This window comes from Lactuca virosa, chromosome 5, assembly GCF_052849685.1.
Source record: "Lactuca virosa cultivar CGN04683 chromosome 5, Lactuca_virosa_CGN04683_v6, whole genome shotgun sequence".
Taxonomy (NCBI): domain Eukaryota; kingdom Viridiplantae; phylum Streptophyta; class Magnoliopsida; order Asterales; family Asteraceae; genus Lactuca; species Lactuca virosa.
Genome location: NC_136430.1, coordinates 453,410,632 through 453,431,651, shown reverse-complemented (window position 1 = coordinate 453,431,651; position 21,020 = coordinate 453,410,632). Strand labels below are relative to the sequence as shown.

Below are 21,020 nucleotides of genomic sequence, written 5' to 3'. Positions count from 1 at the left end.
TTTTCCCTATTTAAATAATAGTCTTTTTTAGGTAAGATAGGGACCAAGTGCGTAACAAAAACAAACAGTAGGGACTAAGCTCGTAACAAAAACAAATAGTAGGGACCTTTCGAGTAAAAAAAATAATTTAGGGACCAAGCGCAAATTACCCCAAACCATAGGGACGATTCGTGTAATTTACTCTTATTTTAGAGTAAATTACACGAATGGTCCCTATGGTTTGGGGTAATTTGTGTGTTTGGTTCCTAACTTATTTTTTTAACTCGAAATGTCCCTATTGTTTGTTTTTGTTGCGCATTTGGTCCCTGTCTTACCTAAAAAGACTATTTCGCCTTTGATTTTTTTAATTTATTTAAATAAACACACTTCAACCTCATCCCCACCTCACATTATCTTACCTAAAAAGACTATTTTAATTTATTTAAATAAGGGCATAATAGTCCTTTTAGGTAAGACAGAGACCAAACGCATAACAAAAACAACCAGTAGAGACTTTCCGAGTTAAAACAAAAGTATTGCTAAATGTCACCTAGACTACATTTATATACCACCTCTCAACAATGAATATATAACGTCACAGTCATTGTACGAATGGTTAATGTCTGATTATGCAACAAGTACCTGCAGTTTGAGAAAAGTTAAAATATCCCCTAAAGTTTGCTAAAAGCCTAAAACTTATTCGTATATTCATACTAAAAACTAAAACAAAACTAAAGATATTAATCAAGGTCTTATTCGGTTGACCCAAATTAGAGGAAAATGAACTGAGTCCAAACCGGTATTCGGTTGACTGAATTGCCAGAAAATCAAATAAACCAAAGTGTATTTGGTTTGGATGGGTATTTGGTTTTGGTTTTTTATAACATCCTGAAAAACGTGTGTGTGTATTGCAAAAACACGAAGATTGAAATTTATACAGTTTATGAACAATTTAATTATGATGATTATACATTTAAAAGCGGTCTTGTTTTTAGGACTTTGTTTTTGACATTCAATGTATCGTTTTGTCAGGTTGAAAAGTTCGACGAAGTGCTGTATACGTATGGTATCATTTCTTTCGGAGTATTGTAGGTAGTTTTCTAGGTTGGGGGACCAAATAGGCCCTGAATTTATTTAATTGGTTTAGGGTGTATTCGACAAAAGTAGCCGGAAGCTGGTAGTTGGTTGAAAGTAGCTGGAAGTTGTAGCTTTTATTTGTTATATGAATGTTTGATAAAAGTAGTTGGAAACTTTTAAAATATGTAAAATTATATAAAATGACAATTGTTTAAAATAAATAAATATGTAAATATATTTTTAAGGGCAATTCTGAAAATTGATATAAAAGATTAGTAGCGTTTTGTTAAACATCATATGAAATAGCTTTTAGATTTGAAGCGTTTTGTTTAAACTAAAAGCTAAATGTCCGTACTGTCAAAGGAAGTTTTTTGTTTAAACTAGAGCGTTTTGTCAAATGCTCATGTTCCCACGTCAACATATATATATATATATATATATATATATATATATATATATATATATATATATATATATATATATATATATATATATATATCTGTCAAAATTAAGTCATTATTTAGATAGCGTATAATATAAGTTCTTAAATAAGCCTTTATCTACAAGTAGAGATTTAGTATTGACAATAGTAAATTTTTATATTTATACTTTTTACCTTTAAATAATTTTGATCTAATAGTTTCCATTCATAATTTTAAAATTAAGTTATTGGTATTTTCTAAGTTATGATTTAGGTCCTTTTACAATATTTTAAAGTTATGTTTTTGGTCCCTTGTATAGTTTCTATTTTATAGCCTTCTTTTTTATTAATTCCTTAAGATACATTTTCAAGTTTTATTTCCGTCCATCTCCTTCATACATAAGTTTTTGGATCGAAACTTTAATTTAATACTTTTGTGATCTACTTGATATGATATAATCGACGATGACATTTGGATTGTTGACATTTGTAATTTACATTCTATGTATGAATTGAAAAGGAGTTACTCCGCACATTAAAGTTATTTTTTCATCTCTTACATAATTCTTTTTATAGTTTTCGATATCGCACTGCGTTTTTCAACATAATGGGTTCCGCAGCATCGCGTGGAGGATCCAAACCCTAGTTATTTATATAAATATGTCCATGTAGACTAGTCCAAGTAAACATAGTCTTTGATGGATATATTTTTGGCCCAAACATGTCTTGAGTTTATTTAATTGGTTTAGAGACCCAAGTAGTTTTCTAAACCGGTTTACAACACCGATGATGTTCGAGAAACATTTTGCCAATTTGTCATCCACGAAGTCATTCCAATCGACCACTTCGACAACCCTCGCCTTACGGGAATAATCAAAACGAAACTCCAACCGCGATATAGCGTTGTAAATCGTACTACTCTTAGACGTGGTGTTATTAGATTATGGGCACAAGCGAAATCGAAGATAATTGTAGGCTTAAACTATAATGATTCCCTTTCACTTATTTGTGACATTTGGATCTCCCCCATGAAAATGCAAATTCCTACTTAGCCGTCATGGTTTCATCATGAATCATGGCTATTGATGAAACAAATCATTGAATTTAAATTATTTGGTTATCCGTCTTCCGGAGCAAATTTAAGAAAAAATTTACTAGATGTTATAATGAAATATAAATTAGAAGATAAAGTTTTTTTCTATTTCACTCGATAATGCTTCGAACAATAAAAATGCCATCAAAAGACTACAACTACAATCGAAACCTTTTTTAGATGATATATATATATATATATATATATATATATATATATATATATATATATATATATATATATGGTTACCGTTATGAAACTCAAGTTTTCAAAATATATTTGGAAAATACCTTTGATTTTGTTGCTACCACAACGAACTTCGGCTCCTAATAGCGAATTGGACAATTATATGACATCAAACTTTTTAATCCACTTTTCCTTTGAGGATTTTCAAAACCTTAACATGTTAGCTTGATGGAAAGAAAAGAAAGTTTTCGATTCTAACCGCCCTAGTCCGAGATATACTAGCTGTCCAAGCTTTCATGGTAGCTTCGGAATCAACTTTTTCTCTTAGTAGTAGGGTAATATAGGAACGAAAGGCACAACTCACAACCCAATCGATGCAAGTATGTGTTTGCTTGAAGGATTACTTGGATGGCTTTAAGAGGACACAAATTTTTGTTTCCCTCAAATGACCGCTTTTACCACTCGTTGAATACTATATTTATGCAGAAGAGCTTGTACAAGGCGTAACGCCTTTAATGTCCGAAGTAGATAGGGGTGAACCGAAAGAATGATTGGATAACGATTTCTAGTAGCTATTTCATGAAGACTACCACTTTGAAGGCTATAATTCATACTATTTTAATTTGGCGTTTATGTTTTTATGTAATTATGCTTCTTTTTATGTATTTCTAAGTTCAAACCATGTTGGTTTATGTATTGCAAATATTTTCTAGGCTTATGATGTTTATGTATTGTAAGTATTTACTTGAATGACCGTTTTGAGGACTATAACTCTTATTATTTTCAATTTCAAGGCTTATGTTTTTATTTAATTCTTAGCTTAAATTAAGCTTTTTGAATGTTAGTATTATGTATTACAATTTGCAAGTAATATCTTGGTATACTTAGATTTATCATACAAGTTGTGTGTACCACACAAATCAGATTTGAAAATCTCATTGTCAATAATTTTGTAAAATCATATACTTGTGTTTATGATCATAGCATTATCATACAGTTTTTATAATATTTGATATTTTTTAAAATTAAAATATTAGTTTGCACATCCGTACAAACATTTCATCTAATCAAAATCCAAAAAGGTCGGTAATATGGGTTCGGACTTTGGAAAAGCATGTGACCTCCTCACCATTAGACAAGATTCACAAAATCACTCCCCTCAATTTCTTCCCCTTTGTCTTCCAGTCTGAATTCGAGTTTCAAAGAAAGGAAAGAAATAAAAACTTCGAAGTCCCTTTTTATTTATTTTTTTACAAATTCTTCCCCTTTTACTGCAATCCCATCATCATTTCCAAAAACCCAGATCTTACTTCACCCTAAACACGAAACCCTTTTGGCAATCTTCCACACAATTAGATTTTTGAGATCCCTTCTCCTATTTGGTTTCTCTCTTCATTACGTCCAGAACACGTTCTGTATATCTGTTGTTGATTTGCCCTGTTGTGGAACGCTTTCGAGATTTACATATATGGCATTTGGAAGATAGCACGTTCATTTGGTTCAGATCAATGTCGAAGACTTTGTGGTGGATCGTTTCCTTTTTTATTTTCTTATGGTTATCCCCTCCTCGGGTGTTTGGAATTGATGATTTCAATCAAGCGTGAGTGGTCTCCAATCTATTGCGTCTTTATTATATCGAAAAGTGCATGAAAATATTGAGATGTGGGTCAATGCGTATGAGATTTACTTTTGACTTTGGATCTCCAATGGGTTACTTTAAGCTTCGTATTCGTATGGATTTTGTATTGTTCTTGATATAAATGATTACAGTATACAAAGTTATTGACATCAAAACCCTGCAAATCGGACAATGTTTTGAGTTTAATTAGCAATATATATTTCATGTCTACTTTGCATGTGAAAGCTCTAGCTAGGGTTGACACACAAAGTCAAAGTGCAAATTGTTAGCTTAATTTTTGGAGCTCAAGTTGGAGGTTTATCTATTTTATTTTAGCTTTGTAATGACCATTCTTTTCTTCTACAGGTTTCCTATTGTAGAACCTGATCCTGGTCATACAAAACTTCGTCTTTCTACTGAAGGACTGGAGGCTATTAGAAGAATAACAAATCCTATTGCAGCAGTTGCTGTAAGCTTTATATTCAAAGCCATTGATGTTTTCTAGTTTCATATTTTATAAATCTCTATGAAAAATCCATTGGTGACTGGCTTCTGACATTCTTTCTAGGGCTAATAAATGCAAAATGGTCATTCTTCCTCTTGTTAATCTTAACTACAAATTCTTTTATCACTATCTTATTAGGTGATTGGTCCATATCGATCTGGAAAATCTTTTCTGCTTAATCAGCTTCTATCACTTTCTTGTTATGAAGGTATAATCATCACTTTTGCAAGTTTATGCCACAAATAATTTGATTTTGTTTGACAGAATTTTATGCCCTGAAGTTTGATACTTTGCAGGTTTTGGTGTTGGCCACATGCGTGACACTAAAACAAAAGGTATTCAATTACTTTACTATATAATAATCAAATACAACATTTCTCTTTTGTATATACATTCTTTTCCAAATTTATGTATTTGTGAAAACAGATTGTGGACATTTTGGTATTTGATTATTAGTCATAGACTTTTTTAGTAAACTATATGCCAAATCAAACTGAAATTCCACAATTATAAATTTTTGGTTCAAGTATAAATGTAAGATTTCATTTATGGTTTTTTAGGAATATGGGTATGGGGAACACCAGTTGAAATGGACATTGATGGAGTTAAAACCTCAGTCTTTTATCTGGATACAGAAGGATTTGAAAGTATAGGGAAATCAAATGTCTATGATGACAGGTGTTTGTCTTTTTCTTGTTGTTTATACATTATAAATTATGAAATTTATAAATTATAATCAATGGATTATCTTTTCTGATCCACATTTCTTCAGGATATTTGCTCTAGCAACGGTTTTAAGTTCAGTGCTTATCTACAATTTGCCTGAAACAGTTAGTTTCATCTTTAAAAACTGCTTCTTTTATTTATTTGTTTTTTAGTTTTTTCAAACTAGAAATGTAAGCCTGTTGCTATTTTTTTTTTTTTTTTTTTTTTAATTATTTTTCAGATACGTGAAGCTGATATATCCCGATTGTCTTTTGCTGTTGAGCTTGCTGAAGAGTTCTATGGAAGGTTGGTTTTCATTTGAATTTGACAATGATGATCTTATTGTTAAAAACTTAAAATCATATATCATGACCAAAACTGATTTTAGTTTTCTTTTTTTTTTGGTTGTGAATCTACAGAGTCAAGGTAACTTTTGAACAACTTGGATATCTTCTTGTTTATATTACTAAAGATAGTAAGTGTGGTCAAAATTTTGGTTTGACTTTTTGATATAATTACAGGGGCAAGATGTGGCATTTGAACCTGCAAAACTCCTGTGGCTTATACAACGTGACTTCTTACGTAAGTTATTACAACTCCATTTGTATAAAAATTCATAACTTTTTTTTTTTTACATATCTTAAATATTTTATAACAGAGGGGAAGTCTGTAAAAGAAATGGTGGATGAAGCTCTACAACATGTTCCTAACTCTGAGGGTTAGCTTTCTTCTTTTTTTCATATATGCTACTCGTAATATTTTGTAATGTTTACTAAAGGGTAAAAAAGTAATCTTGGATTAAGTTCTTTTCAAACGGGAGAATGTTGTATTTGTTATGGAATCTTAGAAACACATCTTGTTTTGCAGGTGACAAGAATATTGCTCAGGTACAACTCATCAGATGTTTGTCATTCAGATATTAATTATATAAAGTGTAAATTGTAAAACACTTATTTATGCTAAAAATTTATGTTGTGTTGAAAAATTAAAATAGGTGAACCAGATTCGAGACTCTCTAGCTATCATGGGTGATAATAGCACAGCTTTCAGCTTACCACAAGTAACTTCTTTACATACATTAATAAAAAAAAATCATTAATTTTGACATTTTGTCTGATAATTCTATGTCACATTTCAATCAGCCACATCTTCAAAGGACAAAGCTTTGTGACTTGAAAGATGGGGAACTTGACCAAAATTATGTCAAAAGGAGAGAAGAATTAAAAGAAGTTGTTAAATCTGTTATTCGCCCAAAGATTGTTCAGGGAAAATCCCTTAATGGAAACGAGTTTGTATCTTTTCTAGAAAAGGTGCCTCCTCTTTATCTCTAACTTTTTTTTTTTTTTATATTGATTTAGAAAATAAAACGTATAAGATAATATAATTGATTGTTTGGTTTCAGATTTTGGATGCTTTGAACAAGGGGGAGATTCCCTCAACAGGGTCTCTTGTGGAGGTGTTCAACAAGAAAATCTTGGAGAAATGTTTGAAGTTATATGAGGATAATATGAGTAAAGTGTCTTTACCCATTTCTGAGGATTCCCTATTATCCATTCATGGAGCTTCAAGATCAGAAGCTTTGAAATCTTTTGATGAACAACATTTTGGTCGTCATCATGCAAAGAAATCTGTTGAACAGCTTGATGAAGACATTGAAAAGGTAATAATTTTATTTTTACATGAGTCAGAAAAGTATATTATATAATAGTTGTAAATTGTAATAATTTTATAACATTTGTTGGCAGATGTTTAAGAACTTTATGATGGCAAACCAATATCAGTCATCAAAACTATGTGAAGCACTCTACACAACATGTGAAGACAAAATGGATCAACTTCAAGTCCTTAGACTCCCATCAATGGCCAAATTCAATGCAGGGTTTCTTCACTGCAACCAAAGCTTTGAAAAAGAATGTGTGGGGCCCTCAAAATCCATATACGAACAACGCATGGTCAAGGTTATAGCATATTTCCATATCATATCTTTCAATAATTCCATGTTAATAATGTTTTCTTTAGTATTTATAACTTATATTTTAATGATAAAAACAGATGATGGGAAAGTCGAGATCTTTATTCATAAAGGAATATAACCACAGATTATTTAATTGGTTGGTGGCATTCTCCCTTGTGATGGTGATTGTAGGGAGATTTGTTATAAAATTTATATTGATAGAGATTGGGGCATGGGTTATGTTCATCTTCTTGGAGACTTACACACGAATGTTTTGGTCACCTGAGTCTCTTTATTACAATCCTGTGTGGCATGCCATTGTGGCAACTTGGGAGACACTTGTTTACAGCCCTGTTCTTGATTTAGACAGGTAAATAAATAATTTACTAATTTTTCAATCTCAAAAATCTTGCAATTGGATTTTTATTTCAAGAAATACGCAAGTATGTTGCTATTTGTTGGATTTAAGGATGTATAAAATGACAGATGGGCGGTGCAACTTGGATTGGTGGCGGTGATATTGTTGGTGTACTGGCGGTGCCACGGGAGGATGAAACACAAACACGGGTCGAATTCGTTGTTACCGTTGTACACTGACGGATCAAAAGTTCGGGATAGATCAGAATAGAGCATCCTCATCCTCAGGCGAAGAGCTTTTGACTTTTTTTTTTAAAGCAAAAATGCAGGAAGAAGGGTCTGGTGTGTGTGTGATGTGGGTTGATGATACTGATATATATATAAAGGTGGTTGCCTTTTAATTAAAAATATAAATTTTATAGAACATGTAGGAGGAGGATTTGGTGAAGGAGAGAAGTGGGATGTATGTAACTTTAGCAATTCAAATTATTTGTATGATGATTGATTGATTGTACATTACACGCACCCATATTTCCTCTACTCATATATTATGTTCTATTATTGATTGTTGTGACCTTATTTTTCAAGATGTAATTTCAAGTTTTTGTTTTTTTCTTGAGACATGTCATTTAACCATGCAAGATTTTGAATGATAGTAATTTAATAATAATAATAAGACAAAATTATGTAAATGGTCCATGTGTTTCCCGAATTTGCATGTTTCGCCTTTTTCTTGATAAACATGGTCTCTGTGCTTTTAATTTTTCTTATGTGATTGGTTTTTGATCCGTATAAAATAAAATGACTTGTATATTGTAACGTCTTTAACAAAAAGTACACCCAAAATCTTCTATTTATAAAACATGAACCAATACAAATTCGGTGTACATTCATGTCACAAATCAGTACAAGTATTTATCAAAGAGGATCTTACAATAATCTAGTATAAGAATCCAAGTCGTGCGTTATTAACTTCATTTCCTTCTACTCATCTACTTGAAAGACAAACAACAAACAAATAAGCTACAAAGAGTTCAGCGAGCAACCTGCTTACAAAATATAAATTAGTTATACAAGTAAATATATCAACACATTCTCAATCATATATTCCTAAGTGCCTTCCAATCATTCAATATTCAGTACGACATTACTGACGCCAAGTCCGCCATTTATTATTCATACTGAACTTTTAGTAAGCAAGTCACCATCAATTACACTCAACATCTCCTCAGTAGTAATCAATACTACATATATTACAACTCCTCCAACCAACATTTCTCTTCATGACATTGAAGTCGTCTAAACTTTCACAACAACATATTCTTTTGCAAGTATAGTATTATAACCACCAAGGTTACTATAAATTTACAATTCTCCAAATGATAATATTATAGCCACCAAGGCTATTATCAAAATATAATATTAACATACAAGCATTTATACATTCTCATAACGCCGTGGTGTTACAGTCACCAAGACCACCACTAATAACAATTATCAATACGTGGTGTTACAATTACCAAGATCACCACAAATAATGGATCCTAATACCATGGTACTACGTCACCAAGACCACCACTAATAACTATTTTCAATATCGTGGTGTTATAGTAAATCCAAACCATCATTAATATTAGTCCATGATATTATAGTTACTAAGACTATCATGACTAACATTATTTCATCAGGTTGACCTTTCCAACACTAAGCATACCACAATAACCATTATTTTCATCAGCGATACATACTGGTAATTAGAACACTAAGCATACTACTAACAAGTAACAACTAATTCCCAATAGACATACAATGTCCCTAACCATGCTATCAAACATTCTACTTGCCCAGAGCGCATAATAGACTTACAATCACGTTAGCTACAATTAATTTCTATAATCTCTTTTGATAATAATTAATATTATATAAATTACTAATTCATCGGTAATGGTATTACAGTCACCAAGACTACCATCACTCTTCTGCAACAGTCCTTCAAATATAGCACTATAGACACTGAGTCCGTTATACATTTGCATTTTTTTACTGATGATATTACAATCACCATCATAAACTAATAATGCTACTCATTTCCATAATTATACTACTCTAGAACTTCTAAATTCCCATTACCAATTCATATTTCTTAACAATATACAAGTATGGCATTCAAACACTAAGTCCGCCATTGACTTACATTAACCAGTATCAATCTACAGGTATAACGTTCAGACACTAAGTCCACCATTGACATGTAATTCTCCCATACCAAAAGACAAGTATAACCCTATGGGTTCTAATCCTAGAATAACAATATTAATCATGTTGATATATTTGACTCAAGAACTTGGGAGGGTCTTACTCCGGGCATGATGAAAATTTTGGTATAGAAAGGTCCTAAAAGAGATTACATTATTGTTAAGGCCCAATATTAAATTTCTAGTATACTAGAATTCTACCAAAAATAAAAAAAACCTTGTCAAGCTCTTTTGAATATACTAGGCATTCTCTCTAAAATGCTTAGGATATTCAAAAGAGCTTGACAAAGTTTTATATTTTTGTCATAAAATACTTAGAAAAGGACTCCCGAAAGGTCATTTGGATAAGAAAGGTTATGTGGATTCACAACATCTTAGTAATAGAATTAAGTCTATTTTGATAATTGTTGACTGAGAAAGTGTTGATCGGGAAATGTCTGTCTGGGTAAGAAATCATGATTGAGTAAGAAACCATGTTCTTTGATTGTACATCTAACTGAATGTGTTGACTTATAAAAAATGACCATTTTATCTTGCTGCTTGATTGTACATCTGATCAGACACCTGATTTCAAACCAAACACATACGGAAAAATACAATAGCAACAACAAAGGTCCAACATACATAATATATACTTATCTATAATATATAACAACAATATTGTTCTTGTTATTCACATGATAAATAGTGCATCTCATTAACATAAGGTAATGAAGAAGGACAAAAGAGTTCTTGATATATATATATATATATATATATATATATATATATATATATATATATATATATATATATATATATATATATAGATGTCCAAACAAATGCTAAAAGAGGAATAAATTAACTTGATATAAGCATAAAAAAATCAATAAAACCAAGTTAGAATAGGGATCAAGAAACAAACACCTTCATTATCTATGTCAAGATTACATTGAGAAATTTACAGGGGGAAAGAGAAAAGATGATATACAAAGAAGAATTATGCTACAGATGTATAGAACAAAAGAAAAACATGAAAATTCGAATGAAAAAAAAAAGAATCAGATTACCCTTGCGAACTCCACTGGATCCAACACAATGAAGCTTGCACCTTTATCACTCCCTGAGATGACCTGGTTTAATCACGCGCCATCCACCAAATCATAGGTTTTTGATAAAAATGGCGGAATTGGTGTCCCTATTAAACAATCAAGGGGTTCGGGGAGATGATGAACATCCCCTTCATCAATCTCTACGACAACATTTTATGTGGTCAATTATCAATGACAAGTGATTAGACAACAATATATCAATCAGAAAAAATCAAAATATGAGATGGAAATTTTCGAACTCTGTACATAAAAATACTAGAAAACAGAGTAACTTCATTGAGAAATTTTCAGAATTCAATGAACAAGGTAACGCCATAAGAAAAATGACCAACAACTCAAACATACTACAGTTTCTATACTAATTTATACAAAGTAGAATAATCAATTAGAACAATCATAAATCAAAACCCATATATTATCAAAAAATCGGAACTGGTGAGAAGAGGAAAAAGGAAGAAACGTACCTGATGAGAAGAGGAAGGAGGCTTCAAAAAATCGAAACTGATTAGAAGAGGATCGGCGACGATTGCTGGTTGCGGGAAAAATGTCGGCGCTAAAGGATGAGAAGAAACAATGGAGGCGCTGATTTCTTCCTTCAGGGCAAGGGTAGAATTGGAAACTCTTCTCCCTTTCTCAGTCAGTCGATTTCTTCCTTCTTACTCGATCATACATTTATTTTCGAATCAGACACCCAAATTTAGTTTATCAAACACCTTTAACTGACCGAGTCAGCAAAAAATATATGACCTGACTCGGTCAGACGCATATCAACCAGGGTCTTAAAGAACATGCATTGGTTTAGATAATCTCACAAATGCATTAAATAATGAGAAATAATGAAATAACTGATAAAGTGGCATATGATTAATTTAAGAAATAAAGGGATCATTAGAAACAAGTACCGGAAACTTTTTGGGAGCGGTTGATATGTTGGAAGAGTTTGACCTAATTATGAAATATTGAAAGAGCATGTGCAACTTATATGTAACGCCCGGAATTTTGAGGAACAATTGTTGGGAATAAATTCCCTTTTGAGGATTGGACACAACATGTTGGAGGAACCAACACGGCGTGTCTAGATAAGAAGAAGCGCGACTTTCATTAAGGTCAACACGGTGTCTTGCCTCTTGGAACACGGCGTGTTGACGGCTGGAATGAAAACCCTAATCTTCCGGGTTTTTGCTCCCTATTTAAAGGAATAAGGAGGCTAATGTTTGTCCATTCTCAGCCCCTCAAGCATGAAAGAAACCCTAATCATCTTCCTCCATTTTTAGAGCTAGTTTGGTGCTTTTTGAAGCTAAGAAGGAAGAAGGGGGAGGAAGGAAACAAAAATCAAGCAAACAAGTCCCCATTCTCCATCATGGCACTCTTCTGGACCTTTTTAAGTGTACAAGACTCGATTTTAATCGTTCCAAGTTGTTAGATCTTGAGTTTTGTTCCTTTATCTTCTTATTCTTGAATGATGGAATAGTTAGACCTCATAAAGTTGACAACTTTATGAATCTTCAGGTCAAGAGGAGTTGGTAGTGTTTTGGATCTGGATTATAATCAAGTTTTGATGTCGTGCATAGAGATTAGGTCATGAATCCTCATTTTGACCTAATACAGGTTCAAGACATGCATTGGACATGTATGTCTATAAAGCACCAACCTTTGGGACCGTTTTGGTGTTTGAATCACTTCTGGAAAGGATGGACTTTGGACTTTGAGGATTAAGTGCTTGTTGGTTAAGCTCTTGCAATATTAAGCTTTATGGATTGAATTTTGAACTTTTTGGGTAGTCCTAATGGATAAAGTTGGAAACTTTATCCTTCTGAACCACATTATGGACTAGATTTGAGCTTTGGAGCTCTTGGAATCGGTGAAAACAACTTAATGTATTGAGCTGTTGAAACTCGGGCAAACACGGCGTGGTGGCAATCCAACACGGCGTGTGGCCGGGATTTTTCCCGACTGATTGGATGTTGGCGGAACACGGCGTGGCCAAGGGGCAACACGTTGTGTTTGGTTAACATGGACTGTTGACTTTGAATTTGACCAGAAGTTTGATCAAGGTTGACCATGGGATATTTGGCCCATGTTTGGGCCTTTTGGATTGTAGGTTTGGGCTTTAGTCTTGGACCGAACTAGGTAAGGGGTAAAATGGTCTTTTACTCAAATTATGGACTGATGGTTATGGATTGGAATCCATTTTTAATTGGATGTTATTTGGTATTGATAGCTCGGGGATTTGTCAGACCAGTAGCCAGAGGTTATCTCGTGTGATTCGGCAGTTCGAGGTGAGTCTCCTCACTGAGTTTAGTGGGTCGAAGGCACCAATGCCGGCCCATGGTTTGTTATGCAGGATGCTAGATGTTTGTGTGACTCTTGCATGTGTATGTGCTTGTATGCTTACTGGGTGGGACCCAATGGTTATTCTGTATGCTCGTATCTGGCTATGTGTATATGATTTGTATGTGGGCAGGGCTCGTTATGCGAGTTAGGGCGGGTCCCGTTATACTCATTGGGCGGGGTCCATTATGCGAGTTAGGGCGGGGCTCGTTATACTCATTGGGCGGGGCTCGTTATGCGAGTTAAGGCGGGGCCCGTTATACTCATTGGGTGGGGCCCGTTATACTCATTGGGCGGGGCCCGTTATGCAAGTTAGGGCGGGGCCCGTTATGCGAGTTAGGGTGGGGCCCGTTATACTCATTAGGCGGGGCCCATTATGTATTCTATATATGTATGGTATGTGGTATCTTGGGGAGCTCACTAAGCTTTGTGCTTATGGTTTTCAGTTTATATTTCAGGTACTTCAATTTTTAATGAGAGAGTTCGGGATGATTGCAGAGCACACACCACATGTTTCCACATTTTACGATTTACTTTGATATTGATGATGTATCGATACATTTGACAACCTTGGTTTTATGACTACAATATGGTTTGATGTTTTATTAATCTAAAAATGAAAAACTTTATGGTCAGTTACAGTATAATAAAAAAGAAATCCATGTATATGTCTTGGACAAAAGAGCCAAAATGAGTTAATACTTTTACTAGCTCGTGAAATTAAACAGGAAGTCATTAAAAAGATAAAGGAAACAAAGTATGAATTTGTTATACTTCATTGTATCTCTTATACAAGTCACCAAAAATAGATGTCTTTACGAGTGAGATATAAATTTCTCCTATAATTTTGTTATTTTTGAATAATCCTTTTTAGGTTTTTTGAATGTTGATGATACCATCAATAAAGGGCTCTTTGGTATTACACATGATTAATTAAAATCTATTGGTCTTGATATTGGCGATATATGTTGGTAAGGTTATGAAAATGGATCAAACATGAAAGGAAAACATCAAGGGGTTCAAAAGAGATTTTTATACATAAATCCTAGATCGTTTTATACTCCATGTGGTTGCCATAGTATTAATCTTGCATTACATGCCTAACAGTTGTGATAAAGTTGGAGCATTGTTTGGAGTCATACAACGTGTTTATACAATATCTTACAATTTTATAAAGAGGTGGAAATTTTTGAAAGACAAATTAAGGTCTGACTCCTAAGTCATTGTTTGCCAATCGTTGGGAGAGCCGTGTTAATAGTTTTAAAGCTGTTAGACTACAATTTTCGGTTATAAGAGAAGATTTACTTGAAGTTGCAGAAATGACAATGATGCTAAAATTCAAAGTTAATCTAAATCACTAGCAAATAATAAGATATTTGAATTTGAGTTTTTGGTACCAATACTCATTTGGTATCAAATATTATACACCGCGAACTTGGTCAACAAAAATTTAGAATCAAAAGATATGTTTCTTGGGTTGCTATTAAAGAAGTGAAGATGTTGATTGAATGCTTCAAGGAGTTTAGAGAAACATGGTTCTCTAGCGCGGTTGATTATGCTAAAGAACTTTACATTGAAATGAATATTGATATGCTTCTTCTTCAAAAGTGTCACGTTTGTAGAAAAAACTTTGATGAGAATTCAAGTGATCAAGATGTCGTATTTTTAGCCGAGGAGAATTTTAAAGTTAATTATTTTTTATATATTGTTGATCAAGCGAGTGTTTCTCTTAAAACAAGATGTGAACAATACAAAGAGTATGAAAATATATTTGGTTTTTTGTTTCCTAAAAAACCGAAGGAATTTGATGGAAATATCTTAAGTCGTGTTGTAGCCGTCTTAAAGTTGCCCTTAAGTATGGTAAATGATTAGATATCGATGCCAATTAACTTTATATGAAGTTAAAGTTTCTTGACATGTTTTTACTGAGTGAAACTACCAACAATATCGATGTTTTAAAATGTATGAAAAAAAAAGTCTATTGTTTTCCTAATGCAAATAGAGTATGCGTCTGCAAATATAAGTTTCTCAAAACTGGAGTTGTTAAAGTCATAAGAAAAACTTAATGCATTGACAATGATAGCTCTTGAGAATAATATATTATAAAATATTGATTATAAAGAGTCGATGAACAACTTTGTTTCCAAAAATGATAGGAAAGTCTTACAATTCATGTAAGTATATAAGATTATCTATTGTCTTACTATTCTTTTGTTTTGATTATTGTTATATCAATTATTATGGTATTAATGAATTTTGTTTTTATTTTTACTCTTCGTATAGAGCCTTCAAAATCAAATGATCAGCCTTGATCAGATCCCACATGATCCTCCTCCATAGCTTCTTGATAACCATCAACCTTATGAATGCTAGATTTCTCTAACTGAATTTCCTCTACTTGTAACTTCTTGAATGTATCTTTGATAGGGTTGTAAATGAACCGAACGAACACGAACAAGAGCTTGTTCATGTTCGGTCGTTTAAGTTAGTAGAACAAATGAATGAGCACAAATGAATAAACGAACAAGTTTTCTTGTTCACATTCGTTCGTTTAAAAAATTACATTGTTCATGTTCGTTCGTTTATGTTCGTGAACATGCTAAACGAACATAAACGAACATAAATAAATAAACATAACTGAACATATATGAACATAAACGAACAAATAATATAATGATATAATCAAACACAATTGAACAATTACGAACATAAAAGGAACTTAAATTAACGAACATAAACGAACGTTCACAGACAATAATTGAACGAACGTGATCATTGTTCATGTTCGTTCATTTAACCAAATGAACGAGAATTTGTATTCATATTCGTTCATTTATTAAATAAACGAACTTCCTCCAAACGTTCGGTTCGTTTACAACTCTAATCTTTGATCCTTTTTTGTAGCTTAAGGTCGCACTTTAGTTTATGCGACTCTAGTTATGCTTATTTAAGGAGATAAATAATTGTTTAAGGTAATGCTCGGCACTCTAATTTCATTGGTAATCCGTCATTCATTATGTTTTTAAATTACCAAAATAACTCAATTGTAAATGGGATTTGTAAAATCACCACTAAAATGGTTCAATCTGATAGACTTTTTCGATGATGAAAAATTTTAGTCGTTCAAACAAATTATGTTTTAGGCGGTGTTGGACTGGTGGTGAAAGCGGAAATAAAGGGTTTGGGAGTTTATGTTTGGTCCCTTTGAATGGGTGGGGGTTACATGGTAATAGTTGGACCCTATTAATTTAATATTAATGTAAATTGTTATTAAACAAAAAAATAAAGATAAAATATATTAAAAATCGTATAAAAGTCATTTTATATGGATCAGTCATGCAAGAAATTGAAACCACATGACCATTCTTATCAATCGAAAAACTTAAAGATGATACTTGTGAGATTTAGAAGCCATGAGGACCATTTATGTAACATGGACGACCGCATATATGAGGGTTTGCGACATGGACGACCGCATATGACCCACGTCACAAGGGGACCGGTTTTTTTTACAATACACGTATATGTATATAAGTAATTGAACAAAAAATTTAGATGATTATATAACTCCAATTTTATATGATTATATAACTCCAATTTTACAAGAAAGACATAATGAACTAACAATAATAACTATTAAGAACAATATAATAAAAAATTTTGATTATGAATAGTTGATGACCAACTTTACTTTCAAAAATATATGAGGGTTTTACAATTCATATGACTGTAAGATCATATATCATATTATCATTCTTTTGTTTTTATTGTTTTATAACATTTATCAACTTACCATTATATTAACAAATTTTGACTATATATAAGAAAAAAAAAGATATATTTAGAGGCCCATTTTTATTTTTAGCACATGACCTCAAAAAATCAACGAGACGCCTATGTATTGTCTAATAATAACAATGCATTACTACTTAGTATTTATACCAAAATTTGTAATGCTGATGTCTGGATAGATTCAAACACGAAATTGTACAAACCAAAATCCTCTCAAAAATCATCACAGGAATGAAGAGACACCCATCCACAGTTTTGTGTTGTATATCAAAGCAATGCGGATTTGAGGGATTTTGTGAACTTTTCTAGTTCTTTAAGTCCTTCCTCAGGGGATTTTGCATCACCTAATATCTTCACCATAGCACTACCCACTATCACACCATCAGCTCCCCATCCAGCCACCTGCAACAATTTTACCATTTTTCATGGAAATAATAAATATTTTAATGCATTTGCAATTTAGTCATATTAATCAAAGACATGCATACTTGTTTCACATGCTCAGGTGTTGAAATCCCAAACCCAACAGCCACAGGCTTGCTTGATTCCTGTCAATAAATAAATAATAAACAAAAAGTCAAGTCAACTAGTCAATGATTTTGGTTTTCATTATGTAATGATTGATAATGGATTTGGAAACGAACCGCTTTGATTTCCTGCAGGAGAGATTGAACCTTTGCACTTACTGAAGCACGAGCCCCTGTCACTCCAATAGAACTCACCTATATATATATGGGTAAAGTGAATATACCTAACAACCTTATATAAGCTTAGGTACCTAACTCCATAATACATCATCAGTTTGTGTCATATTTAAATTTTAATTGCCCTAAAGTTCTTAAACTTCAACCTCGTAACTTGATTACATCCAAAATCTTTGGACTTTCAATATTATCTTCCTTTTACATCACTTCTTTCTGTCGAATACCTCATGATGGGCTTCATATACTACTGCTACAAATGAAATGATGTAGGAGGAATATAATGGTGAATGTCCAAAATTTTTGAAGTAAATCAAGCTTAGGGATGAAGTTTAAGAACCTTGGTCGATTGCCATGAAAATATAATGCAAAATGACGCAGTATGATGATGTTAGGTACCTAAGCTTATATAAGGTTGTTAGGTATATTCACTTTACCCTATATATATATATATATATATATATATATATATATATATATATATATATATATATATATTGAAGGGCATTTAAGACATTTTGTTGATAGCCAGATATTTGTTCTCAATGGTAAAAAGTTGCAATTTTTATGTATAAAGAAATACAAAGAACCTTACAAGGTACAGAAATCCCTCTGTGACTTCAACGATTGCTTTCATCCGTTCTCTAGGAGTAGTGGGAGTTGTTAATAGTACCTTCAGTGAATAAAAATATTCAATAAGTAACAAATAAATAGTATTATATAGCATCTATAATTACAAAGAAATATTATATATGCATTTAAAAAACAAACTTTTTTTTAAACATAAATGGTCACAAGCAGAAGCAAAACCTACCAACTCAATCTTATGCTTGGAAGCTTCTCGTCTTAAAATTGCAGTTTCCTCCAGAGGGACATCTGGCACAACGAGTCCTAAAAGTAATACAATTTCAAATCAGCAACAAACCATTGTCCATTAACTTTAACAACTGAAATTAAGCATGACTTTTAACTTTTACTTTACCATGTACTCCAACTTCTTTAACAGTAATCATGAACTCTTCCACTCCACGCTTAAGAATCGGGTTGTAATAAGTGAACAAAGCAATTGGACAGGATAACTTTGGCACCACCTATTTGGAGTTCACAATAAAAGATGAGCTATTAAATGGTGACATCCGATTATAAATAGAAAAGAAATATCTATACAGAATATGCAGAATTAATGAAAAAGGTAACAACTTGGATAAATGAAAGATTTTTAGAACATACAAGGAGAAGTGGGAGTTTATTATGTTGTTCTTGAAATCACAATCAATCATAAGGTAAGGTTACCTCGTTCAACATTTTGAGAATTGAATCAAAATTGGTTCCTCTTGCCAGTGATCGAGTGGCTGCAGCCTGCATGAAGAATTTTTTTTTTTTTTTTAAAAAAAAAAGAAGGATATGGAAACATTAAAGTATTTTAATAGTTAAAATATATAGGTGATAATTCACTCTGGATAACCTGGATAACTGGTCCATCGGCTAAGGGATCAGAGTATGGAACGCCCAATTCAATTATATCTGATCCACAAGAGTCGAGCACCTTCAATGCTTCTGCTGTTGTTGATAGGTCAGGATCACCGGCTGTAATATATGGTATGAATGCTACCTTTGGAGCAGAAAAGAGTTCGTAAGAACAAGCTTTTTACATAAAAGAAAGTACAAACCCTACATTACATGATTACAATCATTAATCCATAACGAACAATCAGGTCATCATCTATCTAATCCAACTTATCAAGAGCACAAAAATCAACTCAACAACTAGAAATGGACATTTCTAATTAAAAAACCACGAGACTTCAACGAGAATGAAGCAGAAGAGCGATAAAACCCTAAAATAACTTACTTTTCCTTCTCGTTTCAATTTGGTGAAGGTCTCAGACAGTCCGAGAGTCGACGAAGCGACGGAGAAAGTTGCCATTGGAGGACTGAACGATGATTTAAGAGAAAAGGGAACAGAGCTTCGAGAATCGAAACGGAAGAGGGAATGGGGTTTGTTGTGTTGGAAGTGAACGAAGGTAGCTGATTTCGCTGTAATGGCCATGTACACCCTCTTCCTGTTGATTGGGGGGATTCGGAATTCTGCGGCCGGGTCGAAGGCCAAAAGGTTTTATATAAAGAAGTTCAGTGAATTTCTGTTTACCCCCCTCGACTATTTTAAGAGTGTTACTATTTGTTTTGGTGAATGAAGGTTAAGAATAAACAAAAAGAAATCTTAATGAAACGAGAGAAATAATAGGAAAATGATTCTAGATGGTAACAATCTATCGTTTTTGTTCACATTAGTCACTTTTTTTTCTGTATACTATTCACCATTGAACTTGTTTTTATGTTTACAAAAATCATTATGACCGGCTATAGTGGCGGATGCAAATGTTGTAACGTTCTGTTCCAAATTGATTCATAATTCGAGGGTGAGGTCTGAAGATCGGTCATCATAAGGATTAAGGCTTTTAAAAAGGTGAGATCTAGACCTATTTGGGTACGAGTGATGTATTTGAAGTGATTCGGGTGTTCGGTTCGTATTTTGGAGCATATGGGTATTTCGGTAAAGTGTCAGTTCAGGCTTTTGTGGAAATTTGATTTTTGTTCGGAAGGTCTTAATGATGGTATGAGTTGATAGAATTGTAGGGATTCTCGTTACCTTTCCGTGGATATAAGGATCATCGGAAACGGACTTATAACGAAGAAGTTATGGCCTTCGGAAGTTTGGTGGTTATTAAGGTTTAGTCGGGTACGCGGGGCGTACACAGGTGTACGCATAGCGTACTAGTAAAAATGGTAGTACGCGGGGCGTACCTCGACGTACATTGGGCGTACTGATTAGGATGGTCGCGGGTGCTCTATGGAGTACGTTGGGCGTACTCTAGTCAGACTAGAACCCTATTTTAGGGTCTTGGACCCTATTTAAGCTCCTTATCTCATAACCTAACCCTAATATCTTCATCC

At 33.0% G+C, this 21,020-nt stretch overlaps 2 protein-coding genes and 1 long non-coding RNA gene across 4 annotated transcripts in view; 1 reads left to right on the top strand and 2 right to left on the bottom strand.

Annotated features, from left to right (window-relative positions):
- The window catches only part of LOC145114467 (Guanylate-binding family protein), a 194,096-nt gene extending 185,640 nt beyond the window's left edge, over positions 1 to 8,456 (top strand). The window contains exons 1-17 of one of the 2 annotated variants that reach the window (XM_079050482.1): positions 3,867 to 4,356; positions 4,741 to 4,843; positions 5,018 to 5,087; positions 5,176 to 5,214; positions 5,440 to 5,557; positions 5,652 to 5,709; positions 5,826 to 5,890; positions 6,004 to 6,010; positions 6,106 to 6,166; positions 6,243 to 6,302; positions 6,452 to 6,471; positions 6,579 to 6,644; positions 6,727 to 6,894; positions 6,987 to 7,244; positions 7,330 to 7,542; positions 7,637 to 7,908; positions 8,025 to 8,456. In XM_079050482.1, coding sequence (XP_078906608.1) covers positions 4,265 to 4,356; positions 4,741 to 4,843; positions 5,018 to 5,087; positions 5,176 to 5,214; positions 5,440 to 5,557; positions 5,652 to 5,709; positions 5,826 to 5,890; positions 6,004 to 6,010; positions 6,106 to 6,166; positions 6,243 to 6,302; positions 6,452 to 6,471; positions 6,579 to 6,644; positions 6,727 to 6,894; positions 6,987 to 7,244; positions 7,330 to 7,542; positions 7,637 to 7,908; positions 8,025 to 8,166 — 1,812 coding nt within the window. In that variant the 5' untranslated portion in view covers positions 3,867 to 4,264 and the 3' untranslated portion in view covers positions 8,167 to 8,456. Of the gene's footprint in view, positions 1 to 3,866; positions 4,357 to 4,740; positions 4,844 to 5,017; positions 5,088 to 5,175; positions 5,215 to 5,439; positions 5,558 to 5,651; positions 5,710 to 5,825; positions 5,891 to 6,003; positions 6,011 to 6,104; positions 6,167 to 6,242; positions 6,303 to 6,451; positions 6,472 to 6,578; positions 6,645 to 6,726; positions 6,895 to 6,986; positions 7,245 to 7,329; positions 7,543 to 7,636; positions 7,909 to 8,024 lie in introns of those variants that run through there. The other variant, XM_079050481.1, reaches the window with a different exon arrangement.
- Positions 8,457 to 11,037: 2,581 nt separating this feature from the next.
- On the bottom strand, positions 11,038 to 11,888 carry LOC145116542 (uncharacterized). Its single transcript, XR_013712155.1, has 2 exons — positions 11,706 to 11,888; positions 11,038 to 11,381 (listed from the first exon to the last, which is right to left on the bottom strand). It is a non-coding gene; the product is annotated as an uncharacterized LOC145116542 (long non-coding RNA).
- A 5,585-nt stretch (positions 11,889 to 17,473) lies between these two features.
- On the bottom strand, positions 17,474 to 20,149 carry LOC145114463 (tryptophan synthase alpha chain-like). The gene is made up of 9 exons (XM_079050477.1): positions 19,918 to 20,149; positions 19,531 to 19,677; positions 19,359 to 19,424; positions 19,048 to 19,156; positions 18,880 to 18,956; positions 18,661 to 18,738; positions 18,009 to 18,086; positions 17,853 to 17,912; positions 17,474 to 17,766 (listed from the first exon to the last, which is right to left on the bottom strand). The coding sequence occupies exons 1-9, from the start codon at positions 20,113 to 20,115 to the stop codon at positions 17,632 to 17,634; spliced, it is 948 nt and encodes a 315-aa protein (XP_078906603.1). The 5' UTR covers positions 20,116 to 20,149; the 3' UTR covers positions 17,474 to 17,631.
- Between the last annotated feature and the right edge of the window lie 871 nt (positions 20,150 to 21,020).

Coding starts and splice junctions, on each gene's coding strand:
- LOC145114463 (XM_079050477.1), bottom strand. CDS start 20,115: ATGGCCATTACAGCGAAATCAGCTACCTTCGTTCACTTCCAACACAAC. Junction 19,425..19,530: donor CCGATGGACCAGTTATCCAG/GTTATCCAGAGT, acceptor TTCTTCATGCAG/GCTGCAGCCACTCGATCACT. Junction 18,957..19,047: donor TAAAGAAGTTGGAGTACATG/GTAAAGTAAAAG, acceptor TATTACTTTTAG/GACTCGTTGTGCCAGATGTC.